This window comes from Hermetia illucens, chromosome 5 (assembly GCF_905115235.1).
Source record: "Hermetia illucens chromosome 5, iHerIll2.2.curated.20191125, whole genome shotgun sequence".
Lineage (NCBI taxonomy): Eukaryota > Metazoa > Arthropoda > Insecta > Diptera > Stratiomyidae > Hermetia > Hermetia illucens.
Genome location: NC_051853.1, coordinates 926,254 through 945,611, shown reverse-complemented (window position 1 = coordinate 945,611; position 19,358 = coordinate 926,254). Strand labels below are relative to the sequence as shown.

General features: G+C 43.9%; 1 protein-coding gene across 4 annotated transcripts in view; it reads right to left on the bottom strand.

Annotated features, from left to right (window-relative positions):
• Nucleotides 1–5,294: 5,294 nt before the first annotated feature.
• LOC119656576 (integrin alpha-PS2) overlaps nt 5,295–19,358 on the bottom strand; it is a 131,185-nt gene continuing 117,121 nt past the window's right edge. For all 4 annotated transcript variants that reach the window (XM_038062963.1, XM_038062964.1, XM_038062962.1 and 1 more), the window contains 9 exons: nt 14,736–15,121; nt 14,312–14,652; nt 14,081–14,250; nt 13,620–13,977; nt 13,314–13,557; nt 13,073–13,242; nt 12,808–12,986; nt 10,735–12,737; nt 5,295–6,180 (listed from right to left, as the gene is read on the bottom strand). In XM_038062963.1, coding sequence (XP_037918891.1) covers nt 6,088–6,180; nt 10,735–12,737; nt 12,808–12,986; nt 13,073–13,242; nt 13,314–13,557; nt 13,620–13,977; nt 14,081–14,250; nt 14,312–14,652; nt 14,736–15,121 — 3,944 coding nt within the window. In that variant the 3' untranslated portion in view covers nt 5,295–6,087. The remainder of the gene's footprint in view (nt 6,181–10,734; nt 12,738–12,807; nt 12,987–13,072; nt 13,243–13,313; nt 13,558–13,619; nt 13,978–14,080; nt 14,251–14,311; nt 14,653–14,735; nt 15,122–19,358) is intronic.

Here is a 19,358-nt window from a genome sequence, read left to right as displayed (position 1 = left end):
ATTTAGGATAGCTTCAAGTGCCGCAGTCGGCGTAGTACTCATTGCTCCAGTAATACTTAGGCAACCAAGTCTCTGAATCTGCGTTAGCAGCTTCCTGCTGTTAGCAAAGTTCAGTCTTGGCCACCAGACATCAAAATGGGTTTTATTATGGATGTATACATCCAGTGTATCCGTTTAGGTGAAAGTCCCCAGGTCTTACCTATCGCATTCCTACAGCACCAGAGCAATCTGCAGGATTTCTGATATTGTTCCTGGATATGATGCTTCCACGTTAACTTGGAGTCGAAATGTACTCCTAAGTACTTGACTGTTTGTGCCAGCTGGATTTCCGCCCCTGCTAAGGTGGGTAGCGTATAGCTCCCCACCTGACGTTCCTAGTGAACATAACTACTCCAGTCTTCCTAGCGTTCACCGTGAGTCCATTGCGCCACCAGAGAGACACCATCTGTGGATTACATGCAGAGTTGCATTCAAGCGGTCACATACTGTGTCCGCAAACTTGCCGGTAATTATTACGGCTAGGTCGTCCGCAAATGCTTGCGCGAAGACTTTTTTGTCCTCCAGGAGCCACAGCAGGGTATCCATTACCAAGAGCCATAACAGTGGAGAGAGAACCCATCCCTGTGGGCAGCCCCTGAGACATCCTGCTTCAATAGACTTCTGGCCGACCGATATGTGGATTTTTCTCCACTCTAGCATGTGAAGGATCCAACTGATTAGCAGCGGTTTGTTTCCATGCTGTCTTGCCGCATCACAAATTGCCGCGAATGAGGCATAATTGAAGGCACCTTCAATGTCCATGAATGCGCCTAAGGCGTATTCTTTTTCGGACATCGCCTTTTCAATTTTTGCCGTAAGTTCATGGAGTGCTGTCTCCGTGGATTTGCCTTTCTGGTAGGCGTGTTGCCTATGGTGAAGTGGCCACTTAGGAATGTGTGTGTCCCTTATGAACCGATCTACTAGTCTTTCTAGTCCTTTTAGCAGAAAGGACGTTAGGCTGATCGGTCGAAAGCTTTCTGCGTCTGTGTAGGTGGGTTTCCTGATTTGGGAATGAACAACACCTTCAAATCACGCCATTTAATTGGAATATAAGCGTATGCTAGGCATGCGCGATATATATTCCGAATATGTAGACCCATGGCATCCATTCCTTCTATTACTAGCGCAGGGATGATGCCATCCGGACCTGCAGACTTGTATCTATGGAACGAGTTAAATGCCCATTTCACTCGCTCCAGTGATACTACTTTGCATGCCAGATTCCAGTCTCTCGGTTGAGGGCTATATGCACCTGTTGGCCCCGAGATTAGATGTTGAATGCTGCCTGGGAAGTGTACTTCAAGCAAATGATTTGCCGTTTCTTCATCGCTTTCTGTGTACTTCCCATTCTGTAAACGTAAATAACCCAGTTTCTGGCTACGTTCTTTAACCAGAATCCGCTTCAGCTTTGAGGTTGCCTCAAGAGAGTTAGTCTCTTCGCAAAAGCGTCTCCAAGATGATCGTTTGACCGATCTTATGCTCTTCTTTAGAGCCTTCTGTGCCTCTTTATAGCGATTCCAGCTAGTGCTTGATTCACCCTTCAGAGCACGATTGAGGAGCATCCTTGTCGTTCTCCTCTGTTTTGCCAAATCCGAGTTCCACCATGGTGTTTTACCCTTCATTGGCATCTTGAGTGGACAGCTTTCTTCGAAAGCTTCTGTCATGCTAGTTGTGATGATGTGGGTTGTCTTCTCAATTCTAGTAATGGATTTGATGCGCTTCCCAGGGATCGTGATTCGGGCGCTCAATTCTGTTTGATACATTACCCAATCTGTCTTCCTCGGATTCCGAAATGGAGTGGGTGGAGGTGGATCCATGCCCACAACAAAATCAATGCGTCTGTGATCCGAGAGTGTGATATCGTTTGATACTCTCCACTCTCCGATCAAAGCCGCGATGTCAGGAGATGCCACCGTGATGTCGATGACCTCTCGCCTGACCACGTTGAAGAAAGTGGGTTCATTACCCACATTTAGGATCTGTAAATCGGTTCCTACTAGATACTCCAGTAGTCTCGATCCTCTTGCATTGATGTTCGAACTTCCCCGGCATATGTGGTGAGGGTTGACATCACATCCTGCTATTAACCCCATGCCTCTACTTTTGGCATATTGGATAGCTCTGATGAATGTTCCACTGGGAACGTCTTCTGCGTCGTAGGGGAAATATGCAGAGCACCATAGTATCTCTTTATCTCCCTGTTGACTTTTTACGGTTAGCTTAGCCGATGTGGTGTCGCCATCACATAGGTCGTTAACCAGGTTAGCCTGGAAGTCTTTGGAGACTACCATGCAGGTGCGGGGTCGATCGCTTCCATTGGCATACAATAGGTCAGCATGTTGGAAGTTTAGGCCCCTGACTGCCCCACCAACAACCCACGGTTCTTGTATGAGGTATATAAATGTCTTGCAGCTATTGATCTGACGACTGATAAGTGCAGTCGCCGCTTTACAATGCTGCAAATTTACTTGGGAAATGTGGCACCTCATCTACGTTTCAGGTGTAGATACCGGGGGCTGCACGTCCCCTTCAATGGTTTTAGGAGCTGACACTTGTAACGTGACGTTCCCCAGCCCATAGTAGAGCTGGCAACCCGATTTTTCCCGAACCTTCTTAACATCAGTTTCGGGAACGCCGATAGTGAGAAAAGTTCCCAGCCTATCGGTTCTCTCTCCTGTTTTGCTGCCAAGCAGCAACCAGGTGGAAGTGTTAAGGTTGTTCTGTACACCAAGTTGTTCCAGAACCCCAACGCCATTTCGCTCTTCTTCTGGAAGTCAGAGAAAGCACTTTTTGATCGATGGAAGCTCAGAGACCCTTTTCAAGGTTAGTCGCGCACCCTCCCATACATCGTTAAGGGAGGAGCAGTACTGCCTGAGCCACTCGTTCGTGTCTTCGTCGGCAAAGTTCAGCCGTAACATTTTACGGTATACACCTACCGACTCAAAGTAAAGCTTAATGCCTTGCGCGGACGCAGTCCTTACAGCTAGCTTACAGTATCATAGCCGGATGGATTAGAGTTGTCATACAGGACCCATCCATCGGCTTCGATAGCCTTGACTGCAAATGAAGGCCTAGCCGTTGCCGGCCGAGCCCTCTTTGCTGCCTTTTGTGTCGAAGAGTTAGGATCATCCGAGGATCGCTGCCGCTTCGGTTTCCCCTTAGCCGCAGGTGCCCCGAACGCTCCTTTCCCCTCAACCTTGGCACAGCTCTTTGGTTGTGCGTTGCCCGGAGGCGGTTTGCCCGAAGGCGGTTTGCCCGGAGGCGGTTTGCCCGAAGGCGGTTTGCCCGAAGGCGGTTAGCTCGAAGGCGGTTTGCCCGGAGGCTGTTTGCCCGAAGGCGGTTTGCCCGAAGGCAGTTTGCTATCCGTGGACAAGTGCTTACCCATGGGCAAGACTTTAGCCTCAGCAGGTGGCGCCGATTGGAGCCTGGGGTCAGGAGTACTGACAGAAGGGGCCTGCTTCGGCTCGTCCGTTAAGGACTGGGTCCCAATTGAATTGGTTCCCACTTGAATAAGTGGGGAATCTGAGTCTAGACTCAGGTTCTCCATCGATGAGCTCAGGGTTGCCCCTTCACTCGGGGTTGGATCGTCGCGATCGAAGTTTAATAGTGTTTGCTTTATAGGTTTATGTTTTTGTTTTTTTGTTTTTTCATAGTTGGCTGCCATGGCCTCAGTTTTTCCGGGGAAAGTAAGTCGATCTCGGCAGAGCCCCTTTTTGCCGAGACAAGGCCAGTTGAAACTGGGGGTCGTCTGGTACCCAGAGTTCACCGTTTACGGCCACATCTTAACCCCTGTGACCATTCAGCCCTCGGCACGGTAGTCACACCTTGGCTTGGGGTTTTGATTACCGGTTGGCTTCAGGTGTCACCTCCCGTTTCCTGGAGGATCTTCCTTACTGAGCTCCCTCACCACGACAAGGTAGGTAATCGTCGAGGGAGCTAAAGAGTTAGGTTCTTACAAATGCAACATCCCGAAACGGCATTAAACTGAATTTTGAATTAAAACATGAAACCACTTACATATGTACATGTACACTTCCATTTTAGAAAAATAATAAATAATTTTTGCGAGATTGGTGAATCCAATATTTGTATAGTTGGCGTAACCCTTAGACTACTTGTTAGTTGTTTTTTTTCTAGGGATTCAATGTAAAGGGTCTCGTAATTAGTTTAGTTTCGACGCCCTGTGCGCCGTGGCAGCAGAAAGGTAACAAACCCGATCAAACCGGGTAAAAACCAAAGAAGAATTCGAATTCAAAATTACAACCTCAATTGACCAACAGCAATAATTCATCATCTTTGAATACTATTCATGCTTGATAGATTTATGAGCAACATTAGTTTCGTCGGATATGGAAGCCCATCTCAACCATTTCAACTCAATAGCAATAGCATTGTATAGAAAAGCAAATTTTGTAATTATTGCAATGATTGAAGTGAAGCTTCTTGTGCTGTGGATACCACAGAATTCCTCATTCGACTCATTCGTTAGATGGTGTGACTCAGCCAATTCAATTTAATCGCCTTTTCGCCTCTTAGTCTAAAAAGTTGATTGATTGGTGAAGATTTATTTAGTTTGTTATACATATCAAGTCACCGGGATGGTCAACATAAGATACTAGGCATGTCGTATTTCAGAGATAATAACTAACCGTTTATTATCAGTTTTAGGCTCAAACGTATCTGGTATACTAAACCGTCTTCTGGTAAAATTTTCGTTCAAAGCAGAACCAGTACAGTCCTAACTTCGGCTTTGTTCTTTCGTCTTTCGCATTCGCTCTTTTTATAAAAAAAACATGAACATTGTACGTACTAAATGAAACATTTTTTAAACTGGCGCATGCCGATCCGATCTTTATAGATTATAACAATGGCAATAATCTGTAAATATTTCCTTTGGTTACGGTCCAGGTGCTTTCCTTCAGCACCCAACTTGGTATACCAGAATCGCTTAACGGCAAAGCATTTGAGTTGTTTCATACTCATAAATCTCAACTTGATTAAGTATTCTTTCATGGAGGCTTCCTTGCATCCCATTGTTTTCAATTTGACTATCTATGCATATGTATATACCATCTATTAAAAGCAGAACGTTGTTAACATTGCACACAGATTTATATCTGATTTCTTCTTTGATACTTGTCTCACAGTGATTGTTGTAACACAATAAACGGCTGAAAGTGAAATAAAACTATTGGAGTTTATGAGAAGTAGAACGTAATAGTGTGGTCTGTTGAATATCAGAAAAATAAATGCAATTTTTACTTGGTTAGTTTTCTATTTGTTGTTTTTTACAATTAAAATAAATAACAAATTACATAATTACAATTAAAAACTAAAAAAATTTAAATCACATTTACACATTCTATAGTACATTCAAAGTGCTCATACAGCAAACAATTGCAATTATTAATAATTTTGTTATTTTAGCATTAAACTTATTAGTAATAAGATTTCTTTATTACAAATTAATAAAATTGGTTTCGTAAGTGGTCGTCTTGTATTGCATTTTTTTTTTTTTTATTTTTGCTTAAGAGGCAATTCTTGTTTTTTTATTTCAATTAATTTTTCTAATAACTTTACTTTATTCCCTTTCAACAGTAATGCCAGATGAAACTTAACGGAAATACTCATCTATTTCAGACAAGTTAAGGTATTTCGAAAAAATAGACGGAAACCTTCCTTTCTTGGATCTAGAATGTATACAAACAGTTGCCTTCAAAACATACTTCGTCTAATATTCTTCCTCTTAAAATTCTCGTGACTAGTAATTTGAGATTCTCTTCACCGAAAACAAAATCAGTATAGTGAAAATATACAAAAAAAATCGAGGTTAATTTATAAAAAAAAAAAAATTTGAAAAGAATTGAACATATAAAATCCAATTGGTATTTATGGAAATAGAAATAATGTAGCTTAAAATGATCGTCAATTAAAAAAAAACATTTACAAAATTATTTTCTTCGTTGCCTTTCTTCATGGAAGGAAAATGAAATGAACAAATTTCCAGAACTTATCGCATAGAATATGTTTTATGAAAAATGTCGGTTTTTATAAATGCTCATCGCCATGATAGTTTCCATTTCGGTTTAATGGTTGTCGTTCGGACGAATCGGATGGTCGATTCCGGTTGAAGAAACCACACTATAAAAAGCAAAAATATAGATTAAGAAATATTTATTTTGAGCATTTATCTCATGCAAATGATAACAAGTCGGGAAACCGGAAGCTTGACGCTTCAGGTACGAAAGGTAGCACGTAATATATCCATATATTATGTGAGACTATCCACTTTCGGGTGATATTGACATTGATAGTCTTCAATTTTCAAAGAAGCAACAAATTTGGGTTTTCTAACTTTGTTAGTAATAGTGCGATTTCTAAAAAACTTGGTATGATCATGCTCTACATTATAGCCTATATCACTGCGAAATTTCATGGTACTAGGATGAACTTAAGGGGGGTTTCTAACCAATTACAAAAAATTGTAGTAATATATAATACTATTATTAACTTTATTTAAACAGAAATCGGCATGGAAGGTATTTCGGAACCCAGGCACCATATAGTGGCAGCCTCCAGATTTTTTTCAGATTTTTCGGTTTGGTAGTTTCTGAGAATGGCCCCCTTAAAGAAATGATCACTTTCAACCTCCCGCACTCCCCACGTTTCCAAGAAATGTCAAAACTAAGACCGGCTTCGAAAAGTACTAACCGAGACCTTTAATTTGATATCCCACATGACTATATTTGATGAAAAAAAATTGTTGACACCCCTTTTGCATGTATGGGGACCCCCCCTTAAATTCAACGTAAAAGGATGTAACTCACTGTATGTGTTAGTGTTCACAGTTCCCACCTTTCTACCAAATTTGGGGTCAATCGCTATAACCGACTCCGAGAAAAATGCGTGTGACGGACAGACAGACAGGCAAACGGACAGACAGACACTTCGCGAAGGCATGCACTAGCGGCATCGATCGGCCCGATCGATGTCGAAGATGTGGGGAAAAAGGACATATTGCCAAGGAGTGCAATAGAGACCCCAAATGCATTTTGTGCGAAGAAAAGGAAAGAAGGGATAACCGGCAATATTGCCGGAAGTGGTAAATGCCCAGAATTTAGGAACGCGTTAACTGCAGTGAAAAAATGAGGTTAATACAAATAAACCTTAATCATTGCAGGATCGCACAAGATTTGCTTGCGCAGACCCCTTACGAATCTGCGATGGAGATTGCTATCATCAGTGAACCGTACAGAAATCTTGACGGTGGTGTATGGGTCACAGATTCGACTGGTGGAGCGGCGATATGGGCGTGCGGTCGTTAAGCCATACAATATAGCATGGGTCAGGCGGCTAGAGGCTTTGTGTGGGCAAAAATAAGCGGTATAATCGTATATAGCTGTTACGCCCCACCAAGCCTCACACTGCCTGAGTTTCAAGACCTGCTAGACTATCTTGTTCACGACGCAAGGGGACGAAGTCCAAAGGTGATAGCCGGTGACTTTAATGCGTGGGCTACCGAGTGGGGCAGCAAAGAAACTAACGCAAGGGGAAGGTGCTTATTAAAAGCATTCGCCCAGCAGGATGTGGTTCTGGCCAACGAAGGCGATATAAACACTTATCGGAAAGGGGGAACTGGTTCAATTGTAGATCTGACTTTTGTCAGCTCTGCGTTAGCACGTGACATGGCCTGGCAAGTTAGCGAATACTTTACGTACAGCGACCACCAGGCTATCACCTTTGAACTAAGGACGGAACAACAAGGCAGGAGACCCGCACCCCGGAAGCCAAAATCCAGAAGGACACCAGGATGGTCTGCCAAAGCGATGGATGAGCAGACATTCATGGAGGTGTGGCTAGACTTACCTAGCAAAGCAGGCACCTCCACGGATAGAGCTCTCCATGTCACACAGAGTATCTCTAAAGCATGCGACGCGTCGATGCCTAGGAGATGCTCGTTCCAGAGTAGAAAACCCAATTATTGGTGGAATAGTGAACTTGCCAGCCTTCGATCGATTTGCCACAGAGCCAGACGAACGGCTCAGAGGGCAATAGGTAGGATCGATCAGGGGGGGAAGCCAAAATCCAGAAGGACACCAGGATGGTCTGCCAAAGCGATGGATGAGCAAACATTCATGGAGGTGTGGCTAGACTTACCTAGCAAAGCAGGCACCTCCACGGATAGAGCTCTCCATGTCACACAGAGTATCTCTAAAGCATGCGACGCGTCGATGCCTAGGAGATGCTCATTCCAGAGTAGAAAACCCAATTATTGGTGGAATAGTGAACTTGCCAGCCTTCGATCGATTTGCCACAGAGCCAGACGAACGGCTCAGAGGGCAATAGGTAGGATCGATCAGGGGCAAAAGAAGCATGCCTATAGAGAAGCTCGCAAGAACCTCAAGCTCGCCATCCAGCGGAGTAAGAGGGAATGTTTTAAGGAGCTCTGTTCGGAAGCGGACATAAATCCGTGGGGTAGCGCCTATAAAATCGTGACAGGACGATTCAGAGGCCGATCGTCTCCGCAGATCACGTGCCCTATACTCTTGTTGAAAATAATCCAGGGGTTATTTCCCCAGCAAGAGGGGGGTACTGACACCTTCCAGCGCCCCCTGAATGTGACACCGATTCCACCAGTCACCAGGGACGAGCTGATGGAGATCTGCAGTCGAATAGGCGACAGTAAGGCCCCGGGTCTTGACGGCATACCCAATAAGACCCTCAAACTTGCCGTCAAATGTAGACCGGATATGTTCGCGGAGCTGTTCGAAACGTGCATGTCGGAGGGTATCTTTCCTGCACCATGGAAGCGGCAGAAAGCTGGTGCTGTTGCCTAAGGCTGACAAACCTCCAGGGGAACCGTCCTCCTATAGACCCATATGTCTTCTAGACACTATGGGGAAAATGTTGGAGCGGGTCATTTATAATAGATTACTTCGAGTCGTCGAGAGCCAAGGGGGCCTTTCAGATAGGCAGTATGGGTTCCGTAAAGCCAGATCAACCATTGATGCCATCAAAATGGTTATTGGCTTGGCGGAAAATGCAATTCACGGAAGGGGTTGTACCAGCAAATATTGTGTGGTGGTGACGCTGGATGTGAGGAATGCATTTAACTCGGCCAATTGGAACCTTATACGAAAGTCTCTGGCGACGATTGGTGTTCCCACCTACCTCGCCGCTATTATCGATAGCTACTTGAAAGAGCGAACACTCTGGTATGATACCGATGATGGACCTCAAGAGTACGTTGTCTCCGCGGGTGTCCCACAGGGCTCTGTACTAGGCCCACTACTGTGGAACACCATTTATAATGATGTACTTAACCTTTCGGTTCCGGAGGAGACCACGGTGGTGGTTTACGCCGATGATATAGCACTGGTTGTGGTCGCAAAGCATCTCGAGGATGCTGAGTTGTACTCAAGCGAAGCAATCAGTGTTGTTGAGGCTTGGTTAGGGAGTGCTGGACTGGCACTCGCAGAGGAAAAGACGGAAGCGGTCCTCATCACTAAGCGCCGCAAAAGAAATTACGCCTACATTAGAATCGGATCATCACTTCCAAGCCGGCCATCAAACACTTGGGGGTGATGATAGACGGAGGACTAAATTTTAAGCAGCGCATAGAGCATACTTGTAAAAGAGTATCCACCACGAGTATTGCTCTGGCAAGGATGATGCCGAATGTAGGAGGCCCGCGGCACACTTGCAGGCTGCTCATAGCCAGGGTGGTGAGCTCTTTCATGCTGTATGCAGCCCCAGTTTGGGGAAAAGCACTGCAAGTTTTAGGCAATACACATAGATTGAGTACGGTTTACAGAAGAACATCCCTAAGGGTGTGTTCTGCCTTTAGGACCGTCTCAGACGATGCAGCGTTCGTCATCTCGGGAATGATGCCGATTGACATCTTGGCAACCGAAATGATGAACATTTCTAACACCAGGTCCATCTCTCCCTTATCTCAGGTGAAAAAAGCCGAAAGGGAGAGATCCATAAGCAGATGGCAACAGCGATGGAACCAGTCAAAAAAGGGTCGCTGGACTTACAGGTTGATCCCTTCCATCGGGGAGTGGCTGGAGAGAAAGCATGGGGAGATCAATTATAATCTCACCCAGTTTCTCACCGGTCATGGAGGGTACCGTCAATACCTGTACAGGTTTAAATTGGACACCTCGCCTAATTGTCCAAGCTGCGGGGTCCCAGAGGACCCAACACACGTTTTCTTCCAGTGTCCTAGGTTCGTGGAAGAAAGTAGGAACCTAGAGGAAACTCTAGGTGAAGTGCTATCACCGGAAAATTTTGTCCGGAGAATGGTAGCCTGTCAGGAAGACTGGGATGCGATCAATTCCATGATCGCTGTAATCCAGGATAAATTACGAAAAGCAGAAGAAGTGAGGAAGACGCGGTTACGAAACCCGCGGGTAGACGAAAGGAGACCTAGCTAAAGTAAGCTAATTCCGCCCCGTGATGTAATACCTAAAGGTGGTTCCACGGGGTAAGGGGGGGGGGCGAGTCGGGGGTGGTTTTAGTGGGTAAAAATTCCACACTCTGGCGTGCCCAGGCCAGAGTCTTTTGAAGATTTCCACCTCCTCAAAAAAAAAAAAAAAAAGACGGACAGACAGACAGACGGTAAACCGATTTTAATATGGTTTTGTGTTTACGCAAAACCTCAAAAATGGCAACATAGAATGAAGGACTTACCTTGTAGAGTAGATAAATAAGAAGAAGTAGTATAATAGCGCCAGCGCACGCAGATAAAATTACTACCCAGAGCGGCACCACGTCAGGTTTCGCAACAGGCTCTGGAGTGGCTGTGAACAAAATTTCATGACTTTTGATTGGCATATCTTTCGGGGTGCCAATATAAGGAAGTTTCGTGACACGTGAAACGGCTCGTGTGGAAATATTCATTGGCACACTAGGCGCTAGTTTATGTAATGTTGATGCTATCAGTCTTGTCCTTATGGCAATCCAAGCTCCCTCTTCATCCGCCAATGGTCCGACAACACAACGAATAGCTGCACATCGAACTATATTGCAGTGTAAAGCTTTTTCAAGTTCACGATCTTGATCGTCTTCTGAATTTCCACTAGCTCGTCGAACTCTCGGATACAAAGTCAATTTAGGATCTCCATGTGCATTCCGTCCATAATTTTCGTAGTGGCCTCCTGATTGACCCTGCGATGCAGAGCCGTGCGAGGAAGAGTAACTTTGATAGGCACCAGAAGAGCCACCGCTACTTCCAGATTGCGACTGAGATTGTGAGTAATAACTTGAACCTCCACTCGCTCCTCCATAAGATCCACCACCTTGTTGACCCGAATGTGATTGCGAGTAGAAGCCAGCACTCTCACCTGAATTTCGGCGAAGCTCATCATCCACATTTCCACGGTTAGATATGCCTAAATCGAATGTGCTCACTTTAAATCCCTGGCCACCTTGAGCCATTTCCTCTAAACTCGTCGCTCCGGTAATCAAATCTGATCGTGGTGGTTCTCCGTCTTGTTGGCTCATCATACGCCGACGAGAAGATGCCCCACTTTGTTTAGCGTACGCTCGTCGCTGTGCTTCTGAGTCTATAGAATCATAATTGTGCTGTTGAGCGATATTTCCGCTACCACTTGCGCGTCCCGATTCAATCATATTTCCTTCATAGTTGCCTTGTCCTTGATAAGTTTGCGAACCTCCTCCGCTTTGGCTATAGTACCTTCCTTGAGAGCCACCTGACTGATAGTGTCTACCTTGCGAACTGCCTTCTTGAAATTGCCTTCCCTGAGATATAGCCGCTTGATCCTGACCGCTTGTATGTACTACATGTGCCGCACCGTGTTCATTTTGACCACGATAGCTTCCTCCACTTGAGGAACCCCTGTGGTATTGCATATTATCAGCACCTCCTCTTGCAGTTTGGAACTGGTTGGATTGATGAGCTACATTCCGTTCATTTGAAATTTCACCTCCAATTGCGCCATGATATTGACCACCGCCTCGATACTGTTGTCCTTGTTGTTGTCCATAATGTTCTCTCTGCATGTTTCCCTGGCTTTGAGAATGCGATGCTTGCGAACTTGAAAACCCGGTTCTACTCTCATCGAAATGGGTCGCAGGTCTGTGAGCGAACCCGGCAAGCCCAACATGTTCAGTGCTTGATTCAGAGACTACAAAATGTCCATCTGGTCCTTGAACAACTGTTCGGTTTCGACTTGCACTGAAGGTTACTGGTGGACCGCCATCTTTCGAGCTTGAAGTCCAACTTGTTTGGTATGAATGTTGTCTCTGTCCAGCAAAACCCTGCCTTCCACCACCAGCTACGAAAGCACCTGATGCTCCGCCCGATGAGGTTGCTGCTTCCTGCGCACGCTGGCTGTGAACGTAAGATGCATCTCCCTTCGACTCTAAATGCTCTTCAGCCATCAACTTTCGCTTTTGTTCCTCACTCAGTACTGATGATCCTCTACTACTCGACGATGATGACGATGACGATGATGAAGAACTAGATGAAGAATGTTCCGTGTAAACACCTTGTTGTCGTCCATACCAGGCCGCGTTATTTATCCTAGTTACAGCGCCACTACTTTCTAAGAAACTTTTCCGGGAAAGTTTCGAGTCGAGCACTAAATCCCTTTGATTCGCATAGGTTGTGGGGGTGCATTGGATATTGCCACTGGTCTCTGGTTGATTCAATAAGTACATCAACGCCTCACCTGGTGTAAAAGGGAAAATACAAATGCTTTTGAATACGCAGGAAAGGATTTGCGTGAAATGTGATCATACCTCCTTTCGTTTCGTAAGGCCATAATACGTAGACCTCTGCTTCTGCAATGGTTGAAGGTCCGTTATTCCTAATATTGTACATATGAACAACATGAGGTCCTAAATCGTTTTCTGTCGTTGCATTCTCAAGACTCTTAAATTCTGATATGTTGTACAGTTGTTGGTCAGGTATAGACGTGCTTTAAAATCAAGTCAAAGAATTGTGTTAAGAAATCAATTATTCTTATTCAAACAAGCAAGTAAGCAAGTAAGGAAGATGTCTTACCCTTCGATCGACAAATCCGTTTCAATCCAGATCCCAATACTTTTCTTGATAACGTTATCAAAACCTGATCCTTCCTTTTCAGGATTCGTTGAATTGGCTTCCATGTAGAAATCGTAACTTGGAGCCATTCCGGCCTTTTGTGATGGGATCATAATAACTTTGAAATTTGCCTAGAAGTAAGGATTCGCGATATCTACATGTGATTTGATCAAACAGAACAATTTTAACACTAGATATTTACCACTTTACCAGCCGATAGAGGATTCCCAATATCACATTTGAGAGTATGGTTTGTGGCTGGAGACGGAGCGGTGCAGGTAACAGGAGAATCACGCATATCTCCAATTCTTTCAATTTTTTTGAAATTCAAATCCTGAGGCATATTCATGTAGAAGCCCGCTTCAAAAGCATCCTCGCCATAGTTTGAGATGAGAACATCAATTATCAAAAGATCCTTAGATCCCAAGAGATATTGGTCGACAGTCCTTAATAGAGTATAAGCCTTGAGTATACAATCTGAGAACAACGCATTAAAAAAAGGGCTTACTTTATTGATAGTCTAAGATCCGGTATGCAGATATTGTCTGGACCACAATTCTTTTGGATGTTAATTGAGTCGCGTTGAATGAGACCCAGGTTAGAGTCTATCACTGGTTCTGGAGTTGCTCTTTTCTTTCGGATTCCAGTCGGTACCGGTGGTACAAGATTATATCTCATTTCAACTTCTAGCGGTGTCAATTTGTCCCGAAGGTTGTCTGTCACGTACACTTCTTCTTCACGGCATTCTGGTTTTCCACGATACAACGCCATAGTTGAGTTTTTGATGTTTTTACCTTCGTCATTGAAAAAGAACATTCTTGGACTTTTCGGCTTCTTTGAGTCAAGCACCCATGAAACGTCGAGGTCTGCAGATAAGTAAAGTTAAAGACATAGATTTGCGTGTGTTTTCAAAAAAGCTTGCAATTTAAATTTGATTTCTTTATAAATGTATAAGCATTCATTGCTTACATAGTGATGATGGTAAATTGACACCATTGTACTTGAGGCATGACTTGACTTTCGTACAAATTGCTTCCTTGCGGTCACGTGGAGTTTTACAGTTCTTATTGTCAAGTGAAATTAGTTTCGATTCAGCTAGAAAAACTGTTGATGCTTCAACCACTGCTACTGGACGAGATCTACAAATACAAAGATGACTTTAACATATCCCGTTCTGGAAACTGCAGTCTTATATCTTACTTGAAGAAAATCGCTTTACTTGATTCATAAGCACCTACGACTAAATCCGGGTAAAGATTTCCATCCAAATCTAAGCCACCAGACAATGAGAACCCGAATGTACTCAAATACGGAATGTTTAGATCTTCAGCATAAATGACTTGTGAATGTTTAGCGAGAGGACCTTCTTTCGATCCATGGTAAATGTAGACAGCACCTTTATTATTTGGCCCATCGTAAGGTGCACCGACAGCAAAGTCACCGTATCCGTCCAAGTTCATATCACCTAGAGAGGTCAGCGAAAGGCCAAAGCGGCCTCGTGATGTCGTACCATCCCGAGTTTCCAATGTTTTGAATTTGTCCTTTAGATTTGAACGCGAACATTAAATTAAAAAAACAAGGATTAGTCGATCACCGGTGAACCTAAAATTCAACTTTATCTTACCGTCACTCCTTGGAACATAATGTAAACCCTTCCCATCTCATACTTTCCTTCGTTGTTTGGTTCCGTGTACATTGGTGCACCGATCAAAAGATCATCCAATCCGTCTCCATCGACATCCACTGAGCATAAGGAATAGCCAAAATATGAACCGATTTGTTCGCCCGTTATATTATCCTGGTTTATCATGTCCCACGAAAAAATCAGAACTTTTCCCAGTAATCCTCCTCCACGAGGCATTCCCACAGCAACATCTGCTATTCCGTCTCCATCAAAGTCTCCTGTAGTAGTCGAGTACCCTAAATAGGAGTCATCTTCTGCAGAAGTACTCTCCCCGGTAGAATAGACTTTATTCTCCGGATTATTCACATCTGTTGAATACACCTGACCTAAAAATGAAAGTATTCTCAAACAATGGAAAGATTTTGTTGTCAAAAAGGATTCGTAAGTTGAGTATTAAAATTCGAATGAAGCCAAAACACCAAAATGCATTTATGTGTTATGTTTATGCCTTTTATGAAATTTTCTTTGTTTAACTATTGTTCAACGAATGAAGAGAATAAGAAAGACTGTACTAGAATTAATTCTACTTAAATAACTAGGACTGTTAATTCTAATTTAGTTCCTATGAACATAAGCCATTATGAGTGATGATTAGATTTCACTGATTTTTTTATGTCATATATATGCGTAAACCAGATGTGCAGACAATTTAAATGTCCAAAAAATTCTAGGCCGCTTCAATTTTGACTACCCAAGCCATTTAAGTTTAGGAGAATTGTGCACATGAGGTAGCAGACATTGCAATGCCATTATCGTTGATAATAATGGCATAAAATTCACTTTACGTAGCACTTGATTTGTGAATAGCAGCAATGAAGAATGCATGGGGACGCACCTGTGTATTTACAAAACAGTATCTTCGGAGGCGGCCCAGATTCAGGAAATGCGGGCCAAATGCAAACACACGGAGGCCTTCAGACATCCAAGAAAATTGAAAATTTCCACGACCCCCGGTCAGCAAAACGGCCAAAAAATGCAAGGTCGTAGGACTACGGTGTGGAATGCTTCAAAAGGGGAGGCAGCCCAGGTTCAGCAAATACAAGAATTTTATCACTATAACGTCGGGAAGGCAAGATATCGCCCGAAATGCACCCCCGGTGAGGCCCTCGGAAATCCAAGAAAATTTAAAATTTCCCCGGCCAGCAAAAATCGCCAAAAATGCAAAGTCGTCGGATTACGGTGCAGGACACCTCGTTTGAAAGAGGTGGCGGACCACATTCAGGAAATGCAAAAATTTTGTCACTACGACGTCGGGAAGGCGAAATATCGTGGCAAATGCTCTTACAGGGAGGCGCTCAGAAACCCAGGAAAATTGAAAAACTTCCACGACCCCCGGCCAGCAAAAATGGCCAAAAATGCAAAATCGTCGGATTACCCTGCGGGATACCTCGTTTGAAAGGGGAAGCGGCTCACGTTCAGGAAATGCGGATTTTATCAGTACGGCGTCGGGAAGACAAGATATCACAGGAAATGAACCCGCGGGAAGGCCCTGACGATTCAAAAATTTCCACGACCCCAGCCAGCAAAAATGCCCAAAAATGCAAAATCATCGGATTGCGGTGCGGGATACCTCGTTTGAAAGGGGAAGCCGTCCACATTCAGGAAATGCAAGAATTTTATCACTACGGCGTCGGGGAGGCAAGCTATCACAGGAAATGAACCGCGGGAAGACCCTCAGAAACCCAAGAAAATTGAAAAGTTTCCACGACCCCCGCCCAGGAAAAATGGCCAAAAATGCAAAATCGTCAGATTACGGTGCATGATACCTCGTTCGAAAGGGAAGGCGGCCCAGATTCCGGAAAATGCAAGAATTCTATCAGTACGGCGTCGGGAAGGCAAGATATCGAGGGAAATGCTCCTACAGGGAGGCGCTCAGAAACCCAGGAAAATTGAAACACTTCCACGACCTCGGCCAGCAAAAATGGCCAAAAATGTAAAATCGTCGGATTACGGTGCAGGATACCTCGTTTGAAAGGGGAGGCCGACTACATTCAGGAAATGCAAGAATTTTATCGCCACAGCGTCGGAAAAGCGAAATATCACGGGAAATGCACTCGCATTTAAAAATTTCCACGACCCCTGGCCAGGAAAAATGCCCAAAAATCCAAAATCGTCGGATTACGGTGCAGGATACCTCGTTCGAAAGGGGAGGCGGCCCACATTTAGGAACTGCAAGAATTTTATCACTACGGCGTCGGGAAGACAATATATCGAGGGAAATGCGCTTACTGGGAGGCGCTCAGAAACCCAGGAAAGTTGAAAAATTCCCACGACCCCTGGCCAGAAAAAATGCCCAAAAATGCAAAATCGTCGGATTACGGTGCAGGATACCTCGTTTGAAAGGGGAGGCGGCCCACATTCAGGAAATACACGAATTTTATCACTACGGTGTTGGGAAGGCAAAATATCGCAGGAAATGAACCCGCGGAAAGGCCCTCAGAAACCCAGGAAAATTGAAAAACTTGGACGACCCCCAGCCAGCAAAAATGGCCAAAAATGCTAAATCAATGGATTACGATGCGGGATGCCTCGTTTGTAAGGGGAGGTGGCCCACATTCAAGAAATGCAAGAATTTTATCACCACGGCGTCGGGAAGGCAAGATATCGAGGGAAATGCTCTTACAGAGAGGTGCTCAGAAACCCAGGAAAATTGAAAAATTTCCACGACCCCCGGCTAGGAAAAACGCAAAATCGTCGGATTATGGTGCGGGATACCTCGTTCGTAAGGGGAGGCGGCCCACATTTAGGAAATGCAAGAATTTTATCATTACGGCGTCGGGAAGGCAAGATATCGAGGGAAATGCTCTTACAGGAGGGCGCTCAGAAACCCAGGAAAATTGAAAAACTTTCACGACCCCCGGCCAGCAAAAATGGCCAAAAATGCAAAATCGACGGATTACGTTCCGGGAAGGGGAGGCGGTCCACATTCAGGAAATGCAAGGATTTTTTCACTACGGCGTCGGGAAGGCAAGATATAGCGGGAAATGGACCCGGAGGGAGACGCTCAGAAACCCAAGAAAATTGGAAAATTTCCACAACCCCCAGCCTATAGATAGCCTGGTAGTGGTTGGAAGACAAATGTCAGGTATTATTGGGAAATATAGCTGCCTAAAGCTCCAGGGTTGTGATTGAGCTTTTATTTGTTTCATTTCCATCTGGATGTTTCCTTGGGCTAGGTTTACGGAATGTCCTTTTGATTGCCTTTTAGATTCCGTTGCGGGTCCATGCGTCGGTTTAAAGATTCTTGAAACTTTGTATAATGCTAAGTAAGGAATTTAAGTGTCCTAAAGGAATCCCCTAAAATGGAGGCGTGGTAGCAGGTGTCGAGGGTATATTTCAAACAAGTTTCAATGTATTTGGGAGATGCCCACCCGGTCAATTTTTAGATTTTTACTATAACTCTTCTCTCTAGGTCGGCACCGGACCAAGAAAATTACATTTTGACCACCGGGCAATCCTTTAAGTCATTAACTCTTTAACTCTTACTCAATTTATGGCGCTTTAGTTCAGTAGATCTTGTAATATTCGAACCTTCCAACCGGAACCAATTTCGATCACGGTTTCGCCTTTCATTATTGCTTTTATTAAATGATGTTTGCGCTGGTGCTCCTTCCTTTAAACAAAAAATAAGTCCTGATCTTGACGATTTTTAATCCACATTTTCATTGCATTGTTATGTTAAAAACTCGTATGGAAATTAAACACCAAAGGAGGATGCACCAAACAGTAGGCGGAGAGGAAAATGCTGAGTATTGGCAACCTTTACTTTAATATTTATTTTTTTAGGATTCATGAGTTCATACACGGGTAATTCGTTCGGGAAAATCAATTGGAAATCATACGACCTTGAATCGAATAATGAAATTCTTTTGTGGAAGATCCGGAGACAACATCTTGGTAATGAGGTAAATCAGAGAGAACATCTTGAGCAACTTCCCATGTCCCACTTTTATTGAAATTTATCCTAAATCAATACAGAATACGTTATTCTCCCATAAGGAAAATTGCATTCCTACCAAAAGCTCTTTTCGAGGTGTAAACATTCATTGAAATCCAAAATGAGAAACATTAAGGTCACCGAGATGTGATGAGAACTCATAGTTGTCACCTCCTTCGCAAGGAGCTCCCTCGTTTGAAGATCAAAAAATAAGATAATTGTCCCTTTTTTGCCAAATCGCAGGGTATTGTGTTGGTCGTGATTAATTAATCTCATTCAACGATTAATATTTTAATCAATCGCAGTTTTGAATTAATTTAATCAATTGCATAATCGTAACCCTAAAGTAAAATATGGATATTTGAAATTGGCGATCTTGGTTGGAAAAAAAAAAATTCATACTTATAAAAAACAAAATTCCAATAATCGAATACCCAACACTAATCATAGTCAAACATTGCAATTGCCAATGACTATTAATCTAAGTTAATCCTTAATCGTGATTAACATCTTAATCGATAGTCGCCAACACTGTTTAATGAACAACTGAAATTTTAAGTGAAAAATTTGCCTTGCCATAAGCGGGCCAGGGTGCAACAGAGGAACCAAAGGAACAATTCATACCC